The sequence below is a fragment of the Mastigoproctus giganteus genome, chromosome 2 (assembly GCF_048544385.1).
Source record: "Mastigoproctus giganteus isolate SK-2022 chromosome 2, ASM4854438v1, whole genome shotgun sequence".
NCBI lineage: Eukaryota > Metazoa > Arthropoda > Arachnida > Uropygi > Thelyphonidae > Mastigoproctus > Mastigoproctus giganteus.
Window position 1 is genome coordinate 25,584,657 of NC_143576.1, and position 21,316 is coordinate 25,605,972.

The 21,316-nt window shown below is 36.3% G+C and overlaps 1 protein-coding gene across 5 annotated transcripts in view; it reads right to left on the minus strand.

Annotated features, from left to right (window-relative positions):
• LOC150089226 (transmembrane 6 superfamily member 1-like) overlaps nucleotides 1–21,232 on the minus strand; it is a 160,042-nt gene extending 138,810 nt beyond the window's left edge. For all 5 annotated transcript variants that reach the window (XM_090390388.1, XM_090390385.1, XM_090390384.1 and 2 more), the window contains exon 1: nucleotides 20,949–21,232. In XM_090390388.1, coding sequence (XP_090246514.1) covers nucleotides 20,949–21,177 — 229 coding nt within the window. In that variant the 5' untranslated portion in view covers nucleotides 21,178–21,232. The remainder of the gene's footprint in view (nucleotides 1–20,948) is intronic.
• Nucleotides 21,233–21,316: the final 84 nt, after the last annotated feature.

Genomic DNA, 21,316 nt, shown 5'->3' on the forward strand with positions numbered 1-21,316 from the left:
TCTGTAATCAGGTCACAAAGGAGGTTAGGCAGGCGAAGGTAGATTATGAGAAATCTTTGGCAAAAGATGCTAAGAAAAACAGCAAGGATTTCTTTACTTATATAAACTCTAAAAGGAAGGGGATGAATCTGATTGGTTCACTTGATATCGATGGTTCGACTGTTGATGATCCTGCTCAGATAGCAAACAAACTGAATGAGTATTTTGAATCTACATTCACACATGAGGAGTTATTAAGGTTTGAAAATGGCAGAAGGTTATCAAATTGTAGCAGGGTGCTTAATGATTTTGTAATAACTGAGAGTAAAGTGGAAGAGAAATTGTTGAAGTTAAACATAAGAAAGGCACCTGGGGTGGATGGGATCTATCCAGTTATATTAAAGGAGATGACAAAGGAACTAAGCAAATCCTTAGCTATAATTATGAGAGCATCCTTGGAATCAGGGGAGGTCCCCACGGACTGGAGATGTGCAAATGTATCCCCAATTCACAAAGGGGGAAACGAAGGGTGACACGAGTAATTACAGACCAGTTAGTTTAACTTCTGTTCCGGGTAAAATAATGGAGTCACTGGTTAAAGATACATTGCAGCATCATCTAGACAAGACTGCAGTAATAATTCAGACACAGCATGGGTTTGTTAAGGGAAAGCCTTGTCTGAGAAATTTGATAGGATATTATGATGTGGTTATAAAGGAACTGGATGCAAAAAATAATTTTGATATCAAAATTTTGGATTTCAGGAAAGCTTTTGACACTGTTGCGCACGGATGACTATTGTACAAATTGGAGCAGAATGGTATTAAGGGTAAGTTACTACAATGGATAAAAGGATGGTTGAGTGGGAGGAGACAGAGGGTGGTAATTAATGGGTGCTGCTCTTTGTGGACTAATGTTATTAGTGGAGTCCCACAGGGTTCGGTGTTGGGTCCTCTGTTGATTTGTACATTTATCAATGATATTGATGAAGGTATATCAGGCTTAGTGTCGAAGTTTGCAGACGATACAAAGGTTGGCAGGGTTGTTAAGGACAGTAATGGCAGTGTGCTACTGCAACAGAATCTAGATAATTTGGGCAGATGGGCTAAGAAGTGGCGTGGCAACTGAAGTTTAAGCTCGACAAATGCAAAGTACTGCATATGGGTAGAAGTAACCCCAGAGAAACGTACCAACTGTGTGGTACTACATTTAAGGTGGTAGAAAATGAAAAAGACCTGGGAGTAATTGTGTAGTCAGATATGAAGTTTTCTGAGCAATGCAGACAGGCTGCCAGGGCAGGTCATGGGGTTTTGTCAATGATATATAGGAATTTTGCTAGCAGGGAAAAGGTAGTGATTGTCCATCTGTAGAAGGCAATGGTCAGGCCACGCCTTGAGTACTGCGTACAGGTCGGGAGGCCTCATTTTAGGAAGGATGTATATTTGCTTGAGCATGTACAGAGAAGGGCAACAAGATTGGTGAGGGGAATGAAGTTCTGCAAATTGCAGTGGCTGGAGACTAGGCACCTGTGCGGTGATCTGATTGAGGTTTATAAGGCCTTGAATGGATTCAGCACGCTGAATTCTGATGGGATCCTTCCACTTGTTCAGATTACGAACCTATGAGGGCATAAATTCAAATTAAGAAAAGACAGATGTAGAATAGATGTGCGGAAATTTGCCTTTAGCCAGCAAATGGTTAATTGCTGGAACAAACTTTCATCTGTCGTTGTGGAAGTAGTAGTAGTAGTAGTGGCATGTGATGCAAGAAAGCAAGTGTATGAGCTTATGCAGCATCAGCCAAAAAAAAAAAAAAAAAAATCACACCATTGCCTCCAAATGCCTGTCCAGTTCCTCCTTAAATTTATTCAACCTATCAACTTCCACAAGGACAGATGGAAGTTTGTTCCAGCAATTAACCACCCGCTGGCTAAAGGCAAATTTCCGCACATCTATTCTACATCTGTCTTTTCTTAATTTGAATTTATGCCCCCTTAGGTTCGTAATCTGAACAAGTGGAAGGATCCCATCAGAATTCAGTGTGCTCAACCCATTCAAGGCCTTATATACCTCAATCAGATCACCGCGCAGGTGCCTAGTCTCCAGCCACTGCAATTTGCAGAACTTAAGCCTCTCTTGGTAAGAGGATCCCTTCATTCCCCTCACCAATCTTGTTGCCCTTCTCTGTACACGCTCAAGTAAATCTACATCCTTCCTAAAATGAGGCCTCCAGACCTGTACGCAGTGCTCAAGGCGTGGCCTGACCATTGCCTTATACAGAGGGATAATCACCTCCTTTTCCCTGCTAGCAAAATTCCTATATATCATTCACAAAACCCCATGATCTGCCCTGGCAGCCTGTCTGCATTTCTCAGAAAACTTCATATCTGACTGCACAATTACTCCCAGGTCTTTTTTCATTTTCTACCACCTTAAGTGTAGTACCACACAGTTGGTAAGTTTCTCTGGGGTTACTTCTACCCATATGCAGTACTTTGCATTTGTCCCGGTTAAACTTCAGTTGCCACTTCTTAGCCCATCTACCCAAATTATCTAGATCCTGTTGCAGTAGTACACTGCCATTACTGTCATTAACAACCCTTCCAACCTTTGTATCATCTGCAAACTTCGACATTAAGCCTGATATATCTTCATCAATATCATTGATAAATATACAAAACAGTGGACCTAACATCGAACCCTGTGGGACTCCACTAATAACATTAGTCCACGAAGAGCAGCACCCATTGATTACCACCCTCTGTCTTCTCCCACTTAACCATCCTTTTATCGATTGTAGCAACTTACCCTTAATACCATTCTGCTCCAATTTGTATAATATTCTTCCATGCGCAACAGTGTCAAAAGCTTTCCTGAAATCCAAATATACGATATCAAAATTATTTTTTGCATCCAGTTCCTTTGTAACCACATCATAATATCCTATCAAATTTGTGAGACAAGACTTTCCCTTAACAAACCCATGCTGTGTCTGAATTATTGCTGCAGTCTTGTCTAGATGATCCTGCAATGCATCTTTAACCAGTGACTCCATTATTTTACCCGGAACAGAAGTTAAACTAACTGGTCTGTAATTACTCGTCACCCTTCGATCCCTCTTTGTGAATTGGGGATATATTTGGACATCTCCAGTCTGTGGGAACCTCCCCTGAGTCCAAGGATGCTCTCATAATTATGGCTAAGGGTTTGCTTAGTTGCTTTGCCGCCTCCTTTAATATAACTGGATGGATCCCATCCACCCCAGGTGCCTTTCTTATGTTTAATTTCAACAATTTCTCCTCCACTTTGCTTTCAGTTATTCCAAAATCATTAAGTATCCTGCTACAATTTGATAACCTTCTGCAATTTTCAATCCTTAATAATTCCTCATGTGTGAATATAGATGCAAAATACTCATTCAGTTTGTTTGCTATCTGAGCAGGATCATCAACAGTCGAACCATCGATGTCAAGTGGACCAATCAGATTCATCCCCTTCCTTTTAGAGTTTATATAAGTAAAGAAATCCTTGCTGTTTTTCTTAGCATCTTTTGCCAAGGATTTCTTGTAATCTGCCTTCGCCTGCCTAACCTCCTTTGTCACCTGATTACAGACTAGCTTATATCTGGTGACAAAGGAGGTTAGGCAGGCGAAGGCAGATTACAAGAAATCCTTGGCAAAAGTTGATAGGTTAAATAAATTTATGGAGGAACTGGACAGCCATTTGGAGGGAATGGTGTGATTTTTTTTTTGGCTGATGCTGCATAAGCTCATACACTTGCATCATATGCCACTACTACTACCAAGGTCCCACAGATAGTTGGCGACTTGATTCTCAGATAAATGTGAAGTTCCTTCACAATTGAGTCCATAATCTATAAATTTATAATGAAGCTGTATTGTACTTATATGTGCAAAAAGTTTAGGTGGAACAGGACCAAGGTATACCCGACATGCGCTAAAGTTGATGATGTTGTAGACCTTTTAAGGCACAAAATTGTTGTACGTGGTATCAGTGATATGCAAAGTAGATCTGCAGATTCTCTTAAGAAGTACAGAGCAATGTTGAGAAAAAGTCTCAAGTTATGCGCAGACACTACAGGAGGAAGTATGTGGCAAGAGCCTTGTCAATCAACTTGGTCATGGAGAGACCGTGTAAGGTTCATAGGGTAGAATTTTTCTCAGTGTGATCAGGAGCAACTCTTTTCATAGGGTTATGATACACTTAAATAGAAAAAGTGCAAGAATATTTGCTGATGCTTATGAGGTGGTGTTAGGTGGAAAATTGGAAAATTAGTTGGAAAATTGCTAGCTTGGGGGAATACACACAAATAGATTAACTGTAGATGCAGGCAGAGGTGTAAGTGATTCTTGCACTGCTTTTTTGGAATATAACAGACTATCAGGACTTGACTTAACTTTTCAGCCAGAAAAGTGAGGTGTAAGGGATTTTGAGGCTTGCCAAGTGTCCTTACAAAGAAAGCAAATACATGGACTGTGTTAGAGTTACTTGTTCAGATTATAAACCTATGAGGGTATAAATTCAAATTAAGAAAAAGACAGATGTAGAATAGATGTGCGGAAATTTGCCTTTAGCCAGCAAGTGGAACTTTGTTCCAACCTTTATGGAACAAAGGGGTGCTCTTACGAAGAAAGGCTTAAGTTTTGCAAATTACAGTGTCTGGAGACTAGGCACCAGCGAGGTGATCTGATAGAGGTGTATAAAGCCTTGAATGGTTTAAGCATGCTCAATGCTGATGGGATTCTTCCTCTAGCTCAGAAAAATCACCTGAGAGGGCATAAATTCAAATTGAGGAAAGACAGATGTAGGATAGACGTGCGGAAATTTGCCTTTAGCCAGCGGGTGGTTGGTTGGTGGAACAGACTTCCATCCCTTGTGGTGGAGGTTGATAGCCTAAATAAGTTTAAGGCTCAGCTGGACAGGTATTTTGAACGAACAGAGGGGTGAAGTGGAAGTGGGTTTTTTTTTTTTTTTTTTTTTTGGCTGATGCTGCATAAGCTTGCTTTCTTGCATCAAATGCCTCTACTAATGCTAATGCTAAAGTGATTAATTGCTGGAACAAACTTTCATATGTCGTTGTGGAAGTTGATAGGTTAAATAAATTTAAGGAGGAACTGGACAGGCATTTGGAAGGAATGGTGTGGTTTTTTTTTATAGTTATAGTGTGATAGTTAAGTGTGACTTAACTTTTCAGCCAGAAAAGTGAGGTGTAAGGGATTTTGAGGCTTGCCAAGTGTCCCCACAAAGAAAGCAAATACACAGGCTGTGTTAGAGTTACTGACAGTAAAAATAGGTGCATGTATGTTTGCAAATACACTAATGCCAGGAGCACAGTAAATAAATTTGGTGTACAGGTCAAGTCATGAAATGCAGACATTGTAAGAATATCCAAGACATAGTCTCACTAAGACATAAGGAATGAAGAAAATGAAGAATTTGAATATGGGAGTACAATGTTTACAGAAAGGAGAGAGACAATGGGGAGGGGTTATGACTTAGTTAAAAAGTACAAAAAAATCTTAAGAAAGTACATCCAGTTGGGTGGTGAGTATTACACTTTTTGATGTACAATATTACATGAGTATTATGTTTACTAATGTTGAGTCATTTTGATGTGGCCTAAGCACTGGAAAAACCAATATTGAGTAGGAGTGACCTATAGGCCTAATGACTGTGATGAACAACTGTACTGCTAAAGAGAGTGGACCAGTAAATCAGAATGTCCTATAATGTTGGATTTTAACTTTCCATATAGTGGCTGGAACTTGTGTGTTGCTCACTTACACAGTAGCAGGCCTTTCGTTGATTTATTTGATGACTGTTTTCTACACCAGCATGTTACAGAGGCAACAAGTGAGAGCAATATTTTTGATCTGATTATTAGCAGTGACTCTTCATGCATTAAGAATCTGTAGATCAAAGAACAACTAGGTGGCAATAATCACAGTGTACTGATGTGGGATTTACTTAAGGTTAACAGATTGTGTTGCATGTTATTATTATTATTATTATTATTAGCTTTATGTTGCAAGGAAGGCTGAGGCTTAAGCTGCACCAGCCAAAAAAAAAAAAAATTCCCGAGTTACCCTGAGAGAGAGAGAGAGAGAGAGAGAGAGAGAGAGAGACAGACAGACAGACAGTGGTAGAAAGGAATCACCAAGAATGATGATATCCGGCTCAGGACACTGGGTGTGCCAAGCCCATACTTACCAGATGTGAGCCCCCGGGGTTAGATGTTTCTGACTCTTTACTTGTTGAACAATCAATAAGGCCATATAGACAGTTCCTTATGTGTAATTCTTGCCTTGAGGTTGAGTCATATATGATCCCATAGTGCAATTTAAAAATTTGCACTATGGAAAATTTAGAAATTTTTTCTTCCTCTTTAGTTTCATGTTGTAGCTTATTTTTTAATTAGACAAATCAAGACATTATATGTATATTGTATGCTTCTACATGACTGCAAATGAACTAGTAAGAATTCTGGCAGAAGAATTATATTGTAACAGTGATAATAATGGTTCAGATGTCAACATGACTATTGAAGGAGGAGAGAATCACTCTTATCTGATTGGGCCTAATGACAAGATTTGGCAAGGAATCCTGCCATTAGACACAATATGATAATACTGACTAAATGATAAAATTTCATATGGTTTAATTAATATCATTTATACTATGTCATACTAATTTTTTTATGAGCAATCATCTAATGTGTTCCTCTGTTATGATATTCGTTACAAAATTAAGAAAATATTCATCTGTGTAGATTACAATTATTAATAATCCTTACTATAAGTGATCTCCTGTCAATTGAGAATTTTTTTAATTTAGTTTTATTTTTTTTTGGTCCATCCACAAAACCTGATGGAAGTTTGTTACAATAGTCAACCACATGCTGGTTGAAGGCAAACCTCCTCAAATCTATCCTGCAACCACCCTTCCACAATTTGAATTTATGCACCCTCATGTGTGCAGGAGGAAGAATGCCATAAGCATTGAACTTGCTAAATCCATTCAAAGCCTTTAAACCTCAATCAGATTACCTTGCAGGCACCTAGTCTCAAGATGCTGCAATTTGCAGAACCACAGCCTGTTTTGGTAAGACGATCCTCTCATTCCCTTCACCAATTGTTCTTTGCACCTGTTCCAGCAAATCAACATCCTTCCTAAAATGAGGCCTCCAGACTTGTATGCAATACTTGAGATGTGGCCTAACCACTGTCATGTACAATGGGATAATCATTTCTTTGTCTCTGCTAGCAAAACTCCACAAGATGTCCTGGTAGTCTGTCGGCACTGTTCAGAGAACTTCATATGTGACTGCACAATTACCCCCAGGTCTTTTTCATTTCCAATTGGCCTGAGTGTAGTACCACACAGTTGGTATGTTAATTTGGGATTACTACTATCCATACATAGTCCCTTGCATTTATCAAAATTAAATATCAACAGTCATTTCTCAGCCCATCAGTCTAATTTGTTTAGACCTTATTGCAGTAGCTTACCCAGATTACTATCATTAACCACCCTGCCAGCCTTTCTATCACTGCAAACTTAGACATTAGGCCTAATATACTTTTATCAACATTTAATATTAGAAATAATATATTGTTTTCTATTATCAATAATAGAAAACTTCAACTGGATTCAACAACACTGAATCCAGGAGACCCTACTAATAACATTAATCCATAAAGAGCAGTGTCCATTAATAACCACTGTCTTCTCTCACTCAACTATTCCTTTATCCAGAGCAGTAACTTGCCTTTAATGCCACACTCTGTTCTAATATGTAGCACTCTTTTATATGCAATAGTATCAAAAGTCTTCCTGAGATACCTGAAATCTAAGTATACGATATCAAAATTATTATTTGCATCAGTCTCTTTGTTACTGCATTATAGTATCCAATCAGACTGGTCAGATAAGATTGACTCTTAACAAATCCATGCTGACTTGAGTATAATTGCATCCCTGCCTAGATCGTCCTGAAATACTTTAACCAGCGAGTCCATTATATTTCCAGGAACAGAAGTCAACATCTATAATTATTCATGTCACAGATGTGTTAATGTATGCTGCTTTGTGAATTGGGGTTAAAATTCACACATCATCTCCAGTCCACAGGACCACTGAATTTAAAGATACTCTCATAATTATGTCTAAGGGTTTGCTTACCTCCTTTGCTGCCTCACTTAATGTAACTTATATAAACTTTATATAGATTTTGATGAACTTCTCTTTCCCTGACAATTCCCCTCCCTAAAGAAATCCTGGTGCATGAACGTAGATACAAAATACCTATTCAATTTTCCAGCAACCTGAGGAGGCTCATCAAGAGCTAAACCATCGACATCAAGTGGACTAATATGATCCAACCCCTTTCTTCTACTGTTAATATAAGTAAAATCTTTGCTGCTTTTCTTTGCCAAAGAATTCTCATAATCTGCCTTAGCTTACCTAACCTCCTTTGTGACTTGATTACAGACTAGTTTATATCTACCATAGGCCTTTATATTACTTGATAATTTATATGCATCTCTTCCACAAGTCTCATAAGTTCACCTGACTTACATTTAGGTCAACAACTTCATACCAACTAAGAAGTAATGTTTCTCAAACATTACTTCTTAGTTGGTATGAAGATCCTAGTAGTTTCTACAAACACTTCAATGAATGTTTCTCATTTAGAATTTGCTGTTGGTAATGTTCATCTGCTGCCCTGGCATTGCACTACTTTCAAATGAATGGCACTGCCAAAAAGATTAACCTGTCATTTACTTAAAAGATGGGACACTGATATGGTGTCCTGTTTCAGGAATGGCTGGTTCCTCTCAGACTGTAAGTGATTTCTTTTTACACAGCAGCTGTGGCACAAACCTTATTACAAAAACAGTGGTGCACCAGCTCACAGGTGTCAATTTTCTTTTTAATTTCTGGAAAAACTTTTGGGTGTTTTTGAATTCTCCAAGGATTTTACTAATGTTTCATCTTTCTTAAAAGACTGCAGTACTTATTGTATGTATCTTTTCATTATTTAATAAAAAAATAAATATTTATAAAATGCAGTTTTTTATTATATGTCATTACTTTATTATTTTAAAAATGAAAAAAAAAATATGTATTAGGCAAAAAATATGGACATGAATATCTGATCCATCTTCCAGATGAAAAGTCAACTGGAAAACAGATCAGACACTGGGACCTGTATCTAGTACAGACTAGATACAAGTATTTGTCTGTGTAGAGCAAGGATAAAAAATGCAGTTATGTGTTTAGCTGCACAAGAGTGAGGGTAGATTGTATTTTATCTATGCTGGACACAGCATGGGTTTGTTAAGTAAGGGGAAGTCTTGTCTGACCAATTTGATTGGATACTATGATGTGGTCATAAAGGAACTGGATGCAAAGAATAATTTTAATATCATATATTTGGGCCTTTGCTAATGCTATCTATCCCCACTGCAAAGGTTGTGTCATTATTTTTATTTCAAAACAAAAATATTTTTTTTATTTTAGAAGTACACCAATCACTTTTTATACTTAACCAAAGGAGAGGAACAACTTTCCCATTAAGAAAAAAAAAAAAAAACAACTGGTTAGGCAAAATTTTAATTTTAGAAACCAGTACCACTGCATTCCAACAAGTGTGGAATGCAGTGTGGTTGAATTACTCCAACTGTAGACACCCTCTAGTAATTTACGACGCTGTGATGTATTCAGGCTGCACTGCACACTAAAGGAGTATAGCAAAACATCTAAATGTGTGCATGCGTGTAATTATCTGTAAAACCTTTATTAAAACTAACACTGAAGAAGAAAAAAAGGGCAGTGGAACACAGCTTGAATATTTAGGGATATTATAATAAAATTAAGTTAAGGGAAGGTCTTACCTGACCAATTTGATTGGATACTATGATGTAGTCACAAAAGAATTGGATGCAGGGAATAACTTTTATATTATATATTTGGATCTTAGAAAGGCTTTTGATACTGTTGCACATGGAAGACTGCTGCACAAATTGGAGCAGTGTGGCATTGCTGGCAAATTGTTGCTATGGATAAAGGGATGGTTGAGTGGCAGAAGACAGAGAGTGGTAATTAATGGACATTGCTCATCGTGGACTAATGTTATTAGTGGAGTCCCTCAGGGTTCAGTGTTGGGTCCATTGTTGTTTTCTGTATTTATAAATAATATTGATGATGGTATATCAAGCTTAATGTCCAAGTTTGCAGATGATACAAAGGTTGGCAGGGTTGTTAAGGACGCTATGCTGCTGCAACAGGATCTGGAAAGGTTGAGCAGATGGGCTGAGAGGTGGCAAATGAAGTTTAACACTGACAAATGTAAAATACTACATATGGGAAACAGCAACCCCAGAGCAACGTATCAACTCTGTGGTACTACACTGACAGTGGTAGAGAGTGAAAAGGATCTGGGAGTAATTGTGCAGGCAGATATGAAGTTCTCTGAGCAGTGCAGACAGGCTGCAAGAGTAGCTCATGGTGTCTTATCAATGATATACAGGGATTTTTTTAGCAGGGATAGGGAGGTGATTATTCCCTTGTATAAGGCAATGGTCAGGCCGCACCTTGAGTACTGTATACAGGTCTGGAGGCCTCATTTCAAGAAGGAGAGCTGCTGGAACGAGTACAGAGAAGGGGTACAAGATTAGTGAATGGAACAAAGGGGTGCTCTTATGAAGAAAGGCTTAAGTTTTGCAAATAACAGTGTCTGGAGACTAGGCACCAGCTAGGTGATCTGATAGAGGTGTATAAAGCCTTGAATGGTTTGAGCATGCTCAATGCTGATGGGATTCTTCCTCTTGCTCAGAATAATCACCTGAGAGGGCATAAATTCAAATTGAGGAAAGACAGATGTAGGATAGACGTGCGGAAATTTGCTTTTAGACAGCAGGTGGTTGGTTGGTGGAATAGACTTTCATCCCTTGTTGTGGCAGTTGATAGCCTAAATAAATTTAAGGCTCAGCTGGACAGGTATTTTGAACGAACGGAGGGGTGAAGTGAAAAGGATTTTTTTTTTTTTTTTGGCTGATGCTGCATAAGCTTGCTTTCTTGCATCATATGCCTCTACTAATGCTAAATTATACTTTATGAATAAATCTGGATTTATATCAGCAAATTATATAGTGTTTCAATTAAAGGGCACTGAGGGCTATCTCACTTAATTTTAAGTTTAGCCCATTTGTTGCCTGCACCTTTTTTTTTTTTTTTTGTCATATTTGGGTTGAAAATTTTGAATTTGATGTTATTGACAACTGGACTAAGCATTACTGGTATAATGACAGCACCCATGAATTCCTTGGATATCTCAGTGAGGAAAAGGAAATTGTTAAGGCACTGTTTCAGAAAAGGTAGTGCAATAAGTTGCACTTCACCTATGTTGCTGAGCTATTCCTCTTGTTTAAAGATCACATAATTTCTGGAGCTGGAAACTAAATGACCTTGAGCCATCCATAGTTTATCTGCTTAGTTTAATATTGTTCCTCTGTAAATATTCTCTGTGTTCAATTAATCAGATTTCCTTCAGTATTTCCATCAATATGGTTTTCCAATTTATCTTATTAAATGCCTTTTCCAAACCCACAAAACAAACACAAGCATCCTTATATAATCATCTATATTTCTTTGCATCAAAATTCTCATTATTCCTATTGCATCCTTTGTTCCTTTCCCTTTCTGGAATCCGTACTGTTCCTCTTCATCATTTTTTCCCTCAATCTTCTGTTCATTTTCCACATCACCTTTGTAGCATGTGATATCATACTAATGGTACTGAAATCCTTACAATTCATTGTATTCTTTTTTCTATTCTACTGGAATCATAATAAAGTAGTCAAAATCCTGTGGCTATTTTTCCTCTCATAGTGTATATATGTCTACAATATGCATTTAGTTAGTTTTCTTATCCCTGCATTTTGCATCACTTCAACTATTTCCAGTGGTATGCCACCAATTCCATTTGTCTTTCCCTTCTTCAATTCTGTTAATGCAATTCTAGCTTCTTTTTCAATTACTGCTAGATCCAATTCAATATCATTTATTATTATTAGCCATATGATGCAAGGAAGCCTGAGGCTTATGCTGCACCAGCCAAAAGAAATTCCGGAGTTACCCTGAGAGAGAGGAATCACCAAGAAAGAGGAGGATGATGATATCAAGCTCAGGACCCTGGGTTTGCCAACCCCATACTTATCCCATATTCATTCTCAATCTCAACCTTATTCTGTCTTCCACATAAATCTTCCATATAAATCCTATTTATATTTAGTCCATCTATTTAGTATAACATTTTTATCGTTTAACAATTCCACATCATCATTTACATTCTGTCTTGGCATATTTGTTTCCTATTTCAACTGCATTCTATCTTGGCACATTCTTAAATTTATTACTTAAAAACTTCAGCCTTTTTCAAATATTAATCATATCTTTCTTTGAAAAATCAATACTTTCTATTTCCCTAAACCACTCTCTTCTTGATCCATCTGTTCTTCTTCTCAACATATTATATTCTACATTTCCTTTTTCTTTTTGCAATTTTCATATTTTTCTATTATACGAGTCTTTATGTCCCCCAAATTAAATCCTTTTTGCCACTGAAGGGTATTGAAACATATACTCTCCATCTTTGATTCAATTTAGGTCAAGAAATCATCTTTTAATACATTTTTCATGCATTTATTACTGCATTTTGCTTTCCTTCATTCCAGATTATTTAGTTTGAAATAACATTTTTCTATATTATACTTTTTAATATTGCCCATCACATTTTCATCTTTTGTGTCCTGCTCACTATCAGAATCATCAAAAAACACCAAAATTTCTTCAGCTGTTTCCTTCAATGCAAACATTTACAGCTGAATATGGCTCCCCTAGTCCAAAGATCATTACATGCTATTGCACTGAAAGATAAGAAGAGACCCTTGTTAACTGCCAATTTTGCTTGATAAAATTTCAATGAATATAGGTGCACTCTCTAACAATGCCTTAATATTTTCATTTGAATTTAATTTATTACCACAAAGTTTGAAATAAAAAATCTATGACTGTATCAGCAAATTCTCATTTAGGAGAGATCCCTATTGTGCACAAATAAAATACATACATAACAAAAGGAAGTCTGAATTGTAGATGTCTATATTGGTGAGTTTTTGCCACATCATCAGTTCTAAGCATAAACGATTTAGTAGATGAAAAGAAATTGTTAATTATAATTGTAGCAATAATTTTAAACTACTTATTTACATAACCAAGTATCACAGAATCCAAGAAATTCTTTCTACATTATTACAATAAAAAATTACTTTTATATTAGAATCTTCTAGTGTGTGAAAGCTTTTGAATAAATTCAGTCAACTATCACAGTCACTGTAATGCTGCACAGTGAAGAGTAAGCAAGATGGAAATGAGATAAATGAATATCCTTGATTCATTAATAATAGCATTATCCATGAAATCTCCAACCACAAAAACTTCTGGATGGAATAATTCGAAAAACCTTGTTAGCAGGCAGGACTTTCAGTGTGTGTGTGTGTGTGTGTGTGTGTGTGTAAGGCCTTGGAAGTCACCATTTTCATCTATATGAAAACGGTGACTTCTACCACAATCACATTCCATTTTGGAATTGGCTGGAATGTACCAACACTACTAATAAGTTTAAAATTCAACAACAAAAAAAGCTAAAAATAAATTTATTATGACAAATGTTTGCACAGCGACTAATAAGCACCAAGTAGGCTTTTGTGTTCCATTAGGGATGTGCCAAGCCATTTTAGTACCTGAGGCAAGAATGAAAAATTGTGCCCTGGTGTTAATGATGGCAATTATTTAATCTTTCTTTTGGCACCCCTTTCAGCTTTTCATGTGAGGCAAGAGCCTCGTTCGCCTCACCCTCAGCACGGCACTGACCCATGGAGAGAGAGGATGGATAAATATCTAGATGAAAACATGTATTAGGGGATTATGCTGATCACAACAATTTTCTTTTGTGTTGTAATCCAAGCTTCCTTATATCATCATAAATATTCTAATATTTATACTAATTACTTTTTCATTTATTGCTATAGGGCAATGCTGTTCAACCCTTCCTGGGACTATCTACCTTTTCTCAACAATTAGATTTCTCATCTACCTTCAATGAAAAGCTTTATTTAAAATGACAATACATAAGAGTACACAGAATGATTTATTTTGGGCCATGTGAATTTAACTCAACGTGTTGTCAATGCACATGGAATTATAGAAATTAACTACTAACAGTTCCTGGGTAAATTCCAAGACCACCTTATAAATGTTGCAAATTCAGACAATAAAAAAATAAACATTCTCTGCAGCAAGAAAATAAAAACTCTACTGCTATCATCACCAATACACATTCAGAAGCATGCCGAAATTCACTTTAGTTTGAGCGATATGGGCTATCAGAATAGTTGGAAAAAAAAAAAATTAGCTGCTACTGCATCAACCAAAATGGTCTACTTGTAAATACAGTTTGGGCATCAATACATATTCTAATGAAATGCTGTTGTTGTTATTTGGTTTTTAGGAGCCATATTGCTGCGGGGATATGCGGTGGTCATTTACTAACCTTTCCGCATCCTCCGTATTTGGTGGTCACGGGCTCGAACCCCAGTCTAATCAAGAAGCATGTGCTACAACACTGCTGCTCCTGCCCACCTGGCTACGGAGGCACCCTAATAAAATGCACTGCAGCAAACACTATTGTGAACTTTCGTGTACAACTGCAGTAAAAAATGTGTTCATTATTTTAAATCAGTTAAACGAAAACAGAAGATTTTCAAAATGCTACTAATTATGGATGCACTTTAAAGAAAAATGCCCTCATTTTTTCCTTTTGATGGAAGGAGGGAGAAGGGAAAATGAGAAATAGAGAAGACTGAACCCATCCAGCTATCCCAGGTATATTTACCCAAAAATAAACACTTATCCACAGGGTGGATCATCTATTTTGGCTAAACAGAACTGCTACACAAGGCTTTGATTTATAAAACTTTATCCTTGTTCTTTCTTAAATTTTGCAAATTACTAAGCAGGCAATGCAGGTTTTAGTGTTTAAATTAAACAAAATGCTCATAGAAGTGTCCAGGGAAGAAACTGTAAACAAAAGACAGTAAATTTTTTATAGCAACTAAGGGTACTATTAAAAGTATGTCAGATGAACTTGTTATTTGTTTGTTATTTGGTTTTTAGGAGCATTAGCAACTAAGGCCATATTGCTCCGGGATATGCGGTGGTCATTCCCTGACCTTTCCGCATCCTCCGTATTTGGTGGTGACGGGCTCGAACCCCGGTCTAATCAAGAAGCGTGTGCTATGCACTGCTGCTCCTTCCCACCTGGCTACGGAGGCACCTGTCAGATGAACTGATAAGACTAGTTCTGAGAGCTATTCCAAGACAAACAGAAACTAGAAAAAAAAAAAAAAAAAAACACTAGCATTAATAGAAGGAAAAAAAAATTACAGTAGTTTAAATTAAAAAAATAAATAAATAAAACAAAAAATTTAATTATCACTGACAATTCTGAAATTTTTTATTATTATATAATCAACAATTTCAGAAATAATTATATATTTCCATCCTCAAAGAAACCACTTGGAAGGTGAAAATATGTAACTATTTCTGAAACTGCCAGTGATAAATTAAATTTACTGATTTCTTTTAAGAATAGAGTAATTTGTGTCCTGAACTATTAACAATAATGATAAGCATGAAATGAGTATAAATTATCAGAAGACAGAAACCTATAGTAAATCCAAACCAGCCTGCAATCACGTTACTAAGGAGGTTAGGCATGTTAAGGTAGATTATAAGAAGTTGTTGGCAAAGAATTTCTTGCTTATGTTAAAACTAGAAGGAAAGGGACGAACCACGAATGGCATAACTAGTGACGATCCTCTACAGGTTGCTGACAAACTGAATAAATACTGTTTTGCATCTAAATTTGGATACCAGAAGTATACCTAATTCTAACTGGTTTTATGATAACTGAAAGGAAGCAGGAAAAAACTGTTGAAGATAAAAGGCACATCAACTGATGGAATCATCCAATTATATTAAAAGAAAGCAAACCATTAGCCAAAATTATGACAGCATCCTTGGATTCAGGGAAGGTCATACAGAAGGAGGTTTGTGAGTATTACAGACCTACAAGCTTGAATTTGGTATTAGGAAAAATGACAATTGTTTGTCTGAATATCAGAGCAAGAATTAGTTAGGGGTAATTTTGTCTGACCAATCTGATAAGCCATGATGAGGTGGTCACAAAGGAACTGGATGGAAAAAATAATTTTGACATCATACTTAAATTTCAGTAAAACTTTTGATACTGTTTCATATAAAATACTGCACAAATTGAAGCAGTAGTGTTGGGGCAAGTTACTGTTATGGTTAAAAGGATGTTGAGTGACAGAGGATAGTAGTGCTTAATAATGACCACTGCACCTCATGTCATGAATGGGATCTTCAGAATTTGGTGTTGGGCCACTTATTGTTTTTAATATTTATTAATAATGATGATGTAGGCACAGAGGTTAATGTTAATTTTGCTGATGACACAAAGGTGAACATGCAGAATTAATGACAGGAATCAGAGTATGCTACCCCAACAAGGCATGAATAAATTAGGCAGAGGTGCTGAAAAATTTTCAGAAAAGCTTTTGATACTATTCCATGTGAATGGTTACTGTACCAATTAAAGTTGTGGCATTAGGGGGAAATTACTGCTACGGATAAAAGGAGAATCTAGTGGTAGAAGAGGGATAATCTTTATTAATGGCCATTGCACTTCATGAACTAATGTTAATAGTGGATTTGCTGTTAGGGTTTGGTGCTAGCACCAATCACTGTTTTAATTAATCAAGTTTAATGTATAAGTTTGCTGATGAAACGAAGATGGACAGGGTAGTTAATGACAGCATTTTGAGTATTCTCCAACAAGATCTGGATAACTTAGGCACATGGGCTGAAAAGTGGCAACTGAAGTTTAATATCGATAAATGCATCTCAGCATAACATACTAATTGGGTGGTAACACATTCATGGTAGAGCAGAACTAAAAAGACCTATGGGAAAATGTACGTTTTGTCACAGAGCAGTGAAGACATGCTGCTTAATTAGTTCTGTCACTTATATATAGGAATTCTGATGGAAGGAAAAATGAGATGATTATTCTGTGACTAAGGCAGTGGTTAGGCCTCACCTTGAATACCAGATTGAGATTTTGAGAGGGTGTCATTCTGTTGTAATGGATACAGAGAAGAGGAACAAGATTTGTTAGGGCACAAACAGGTACTCTTAAAAAGAATTGAGTTTTGTACTGAATGCAAAAAATAATTTTGATATCATATACTTGGATTTTGATACTGTTGCACATGGAAGATTGGTTTGGTTTGGTTTGGTTTTATTGGCGCATTAGCATCTAAGGCTATAATGCGCCAAGACCAGGTAATATATAAAAATTTAACATCTCAGTGACCTAATTAATTAGGCCACCGTGTCCAGATCTAATTACAATGATAAATCAATAAACGAAATAATAATAACATGAATTTTAAATACGATTAAAAACGTTTATTGCTTTCAAAAAGCTAAAAATAGCAGACACATTGTCATTGTCAGATAAAATCTGACTGAGTGTATACGGCTCAGTCAGATGGCTAAAAGCGGTAAAACGGATATTGCTAAAATCTGGACAGTCAACTAAAATGTGGCACATGGAAGACTACTGTACAAATTGGAGCAGTATGGCAACATTAAGGGCAAGTTTCTACAATGGGTAATAAGAATGGTTGAGTGAAAAAAGACAGAGAGCGGTTATCAATGGACACTGCTCTTCATGGACTAATGTTATTAGTAGAGTCCCTCCAGGGTTCGGTTTTGGGTCCATTGTTGTTTTCTGTATTCATTAATGATATTGATGAAAGTATATCAGAGTTAATGTCTAAGTTTGCAGACAATGCAAAGGTTGGGAACAAGAATAAAAAAGATTTTGGGGAATTGTGCAGTCAGATATGAAGTTTTCTGATCAGTGCAGACAGGCTGCAAGAGTAGCTCATGGTGTATTGTCAATGAGATACAGGAATTTTGCTAGCAGGGATAAGGAGGTGATTGTCCCTTTGTATAAGGCAGGGATCAGGCCACACCTTGAGTACTGCATACAGGTCTGGTGGCCTCATTTTAGGAAGGATGTAGAGTTCCTGGAACGAGTACAGAGAACGGCAATGAGATTGGTGAATGGAACAAAGGGTAGCTGTTAAGGATTAAGTTCTGCAAATTGCAGTGTCTGGAGACTACGACCTGTGAGGTGATCTGATTGAGGTGTATAAGGCCTTGAATGTTTTGAGCAGCTCAATGCTGATGGGATTCTTCTTTTTGCTCAGGTTACTCTTACGAGGGAAGCTAAATTCAAAATGAAGAGAGACAATTGTAGAATAGATGTGTGAAAATTTGCTTTTAGCCAGTGGATGGTTGATAATGGGAACAAACTTCCATCTGTTGTAGTACAGATCAACAACTTAAATAAGTTCAAGGCAGAACTAGACAAACATTTGGAGTGAATGGATGGTTTTTTTTGGCTGATGCTATATATGCTGTTTTTTTGCATTATATGTCTCTACTAATAGTAGTAGTAGTATTGGCATGTGATGCAAGAAAGCAAGTGTATGAGCTTATGCAGCATCAGCCAAAAAAGAAAAAAAAATGTTAATGTTAATGCAAATAATGAAATTCATTCATACTTAAACCTATAAATAAATGAATAAAGTTTCTTCATTCTCAAAAGAGCCGATACTAGCAGCATTTACATATTCACTGTGACTACAGTTATTGAATTAAAGGCAGCTAGAATTTTCTTGGGATTAAAATTCATAAGATGTTATGCATTTTTCATGGCAGTGTATGGGCTCAAATCTACAATTATCAGTTGTAGCACTAGGACACACACACAAGAAAAAGGTAAAAAAAAAATTTTTGAAACTGTTTTTTGATGTCATATAATTTTTGAAGCATATGACACAAGGAAGCAAACAAGCTATAAAGGATAAGCCAACCCCCCCCATATCACCTGTCCATATTCTCCAATAATTTGTCTAGTTCTTCCATGAAATTATTCAAACTACTCACTTTATATTAAAAACAAAACTCTATGCAATGAGTTCAAATCAACTAGAATATTAATAATTGTTATTAATAATAACAATTTTTTTACATAATAAACTTTACTTAATATTTGAAACATTAAGAAGTATAACTTCAATCAAACACAGATGGTCTCTCTTTCCTCAGCGGTTTCCAGGACTATTAATTATCATGCAAACAGGAAGAAAGTGAAGGAACACGTTAAGCCTAATTATATGCATGTGTTGAGTGGCATCTCATAAAGCGAACCTGCCTCAATTATTGAGCCCTGTCGGGCTTTATGAGAGATGGCAGTGCATCCAATATTTACACTCTATGACTTCACGCTATTAAAGCATCTGGATGGCACCCCCCAGTGGTTGAAGCATGTGTGGCGGTTTCCACTTTCACATTCTCTAGGTCTTTAGTATTATTGTCTGGCTGGTGTACAACTGTTGTGTGCAGGATTTTCATTTTACTCACCAACAGGCCTAAAGCATGGCAGAAGGGGTTTAATTATTTTAAAAAATATACACATTTTTAATATAATAAATAGATTTTTCACAGTTTGGTTTCATATCAGATTTAAAATGCAGGTAGCATCAAAAAGTGGACCATTTTGAATTACCCCTGGCTTGTAGCCGTGAAGGGTATTGTGTACGCATGTGTGTTTTGTATGCAATAAAGAGTTCTATTTCTTGCTGTTTTTTGAAAATTTTTCATGGAAAGAAGCTCATAAGATTGTTTATCAGACGGTAAAAATATTTTCTGAATTCAACAGAATTATCGAATTTAAGGGTATCATGGTAGGCTTCAGCCTTCGTGTAATTTAACTTTTTTTCCCCATTTCTTTTTTTTCTCTTGAACTTTCTGCTTTTTCTTTTTCCTCTTTTGTCATCATATGGTATCTGGCCTCATCTTAATAGTCCTTACATGACTAAGATTCCAAAATTTCTTACATCCACCAAACTAATATCCTTTTGTCTTTTGTGCACTGCATTTTAACACTCCATCTTCGTATATAAATCAATAAGTTCATTGTAATCACATAATGGCTTTTTTTCTGCTCTTGTGAAGTCAGAAAGCTATTAAATGATTATAATAAACAAAACTGAATTTGAATGGCTACAAATAATCATTTGTGAATTGCTCAGCCACAAGTTAGATTGAAGTGAGACATAGCTTCACTTCATTCTAATTTGTGGCAAGCTAAAAATGACACACTTTATTATTTTTAACGTTGGCCACTATTTTTTTACTTGTATGTCTTATCTACTCAGAATCTTCCAAAACAAGCAAGCAAACTTCAGTTGTTTCCTTTGATAAAAAGCATTTAGATTTGGGTATGACTCCCTGATTCATAGGTTGCCTGGGGTTCTACAGAGAGATAAGAAAGCACACTTGATATTACCATGGTTTAATAAAATTTCTTTGGATATGCAAGTTTGTTGTCTAATAAAAAATAATGCTTGCATGTTTTCCTTTTTGCCATTTGAATGATTTTACTTTTTTTACAGCATGATTGTGAAACTTATCTCAAAAAAAAAAAACATAAATTCTATTTCATTTGAAAACTTGAAATTGATAACTTCTCGTTTAGGAAAAAATCTCTGTTTGCATAAATAAAGTACATACATGCGTACATAAAAAAATAAATAAAAAAAAAAAAAAAACGAAGGCAGTCTGAATTATGGAGGTTCCGGATTGGTGAGATTTTACTGTACTTTGATAACTCCACAAGGCTGGGTAGGGAAAAGCTACAAGGGCATACGAAAAAATAAAACTTACTGCAAAAGTCAAAGTATTCTTGTCTTTTTTGCCCTGGGGGACAAGAGTGAGTTGACCATACTATCAATGTACAAACCACGCCCAGAATTATTAAAGCTGTTGCAAACAGCCACAATGGGTGAGCAACGTCCCATCGTAGGAATAACATAAAAGTATTAAACGTGTACGTTATGGGCACGGCTAACATTGATATAATGAAAACTTTTGTTGCATTAGAAAACATGCCCATTTTTTTGATAAATATATTCACTTGCGTGTAAAATTTGTATAATTTTCAGCATTCATTTCTGTCTAACTTAAAATACAACTCAAATTTTAATGAATATCTGAAAATTAAGTACTACAATACACGATTACACCCGTGGTGA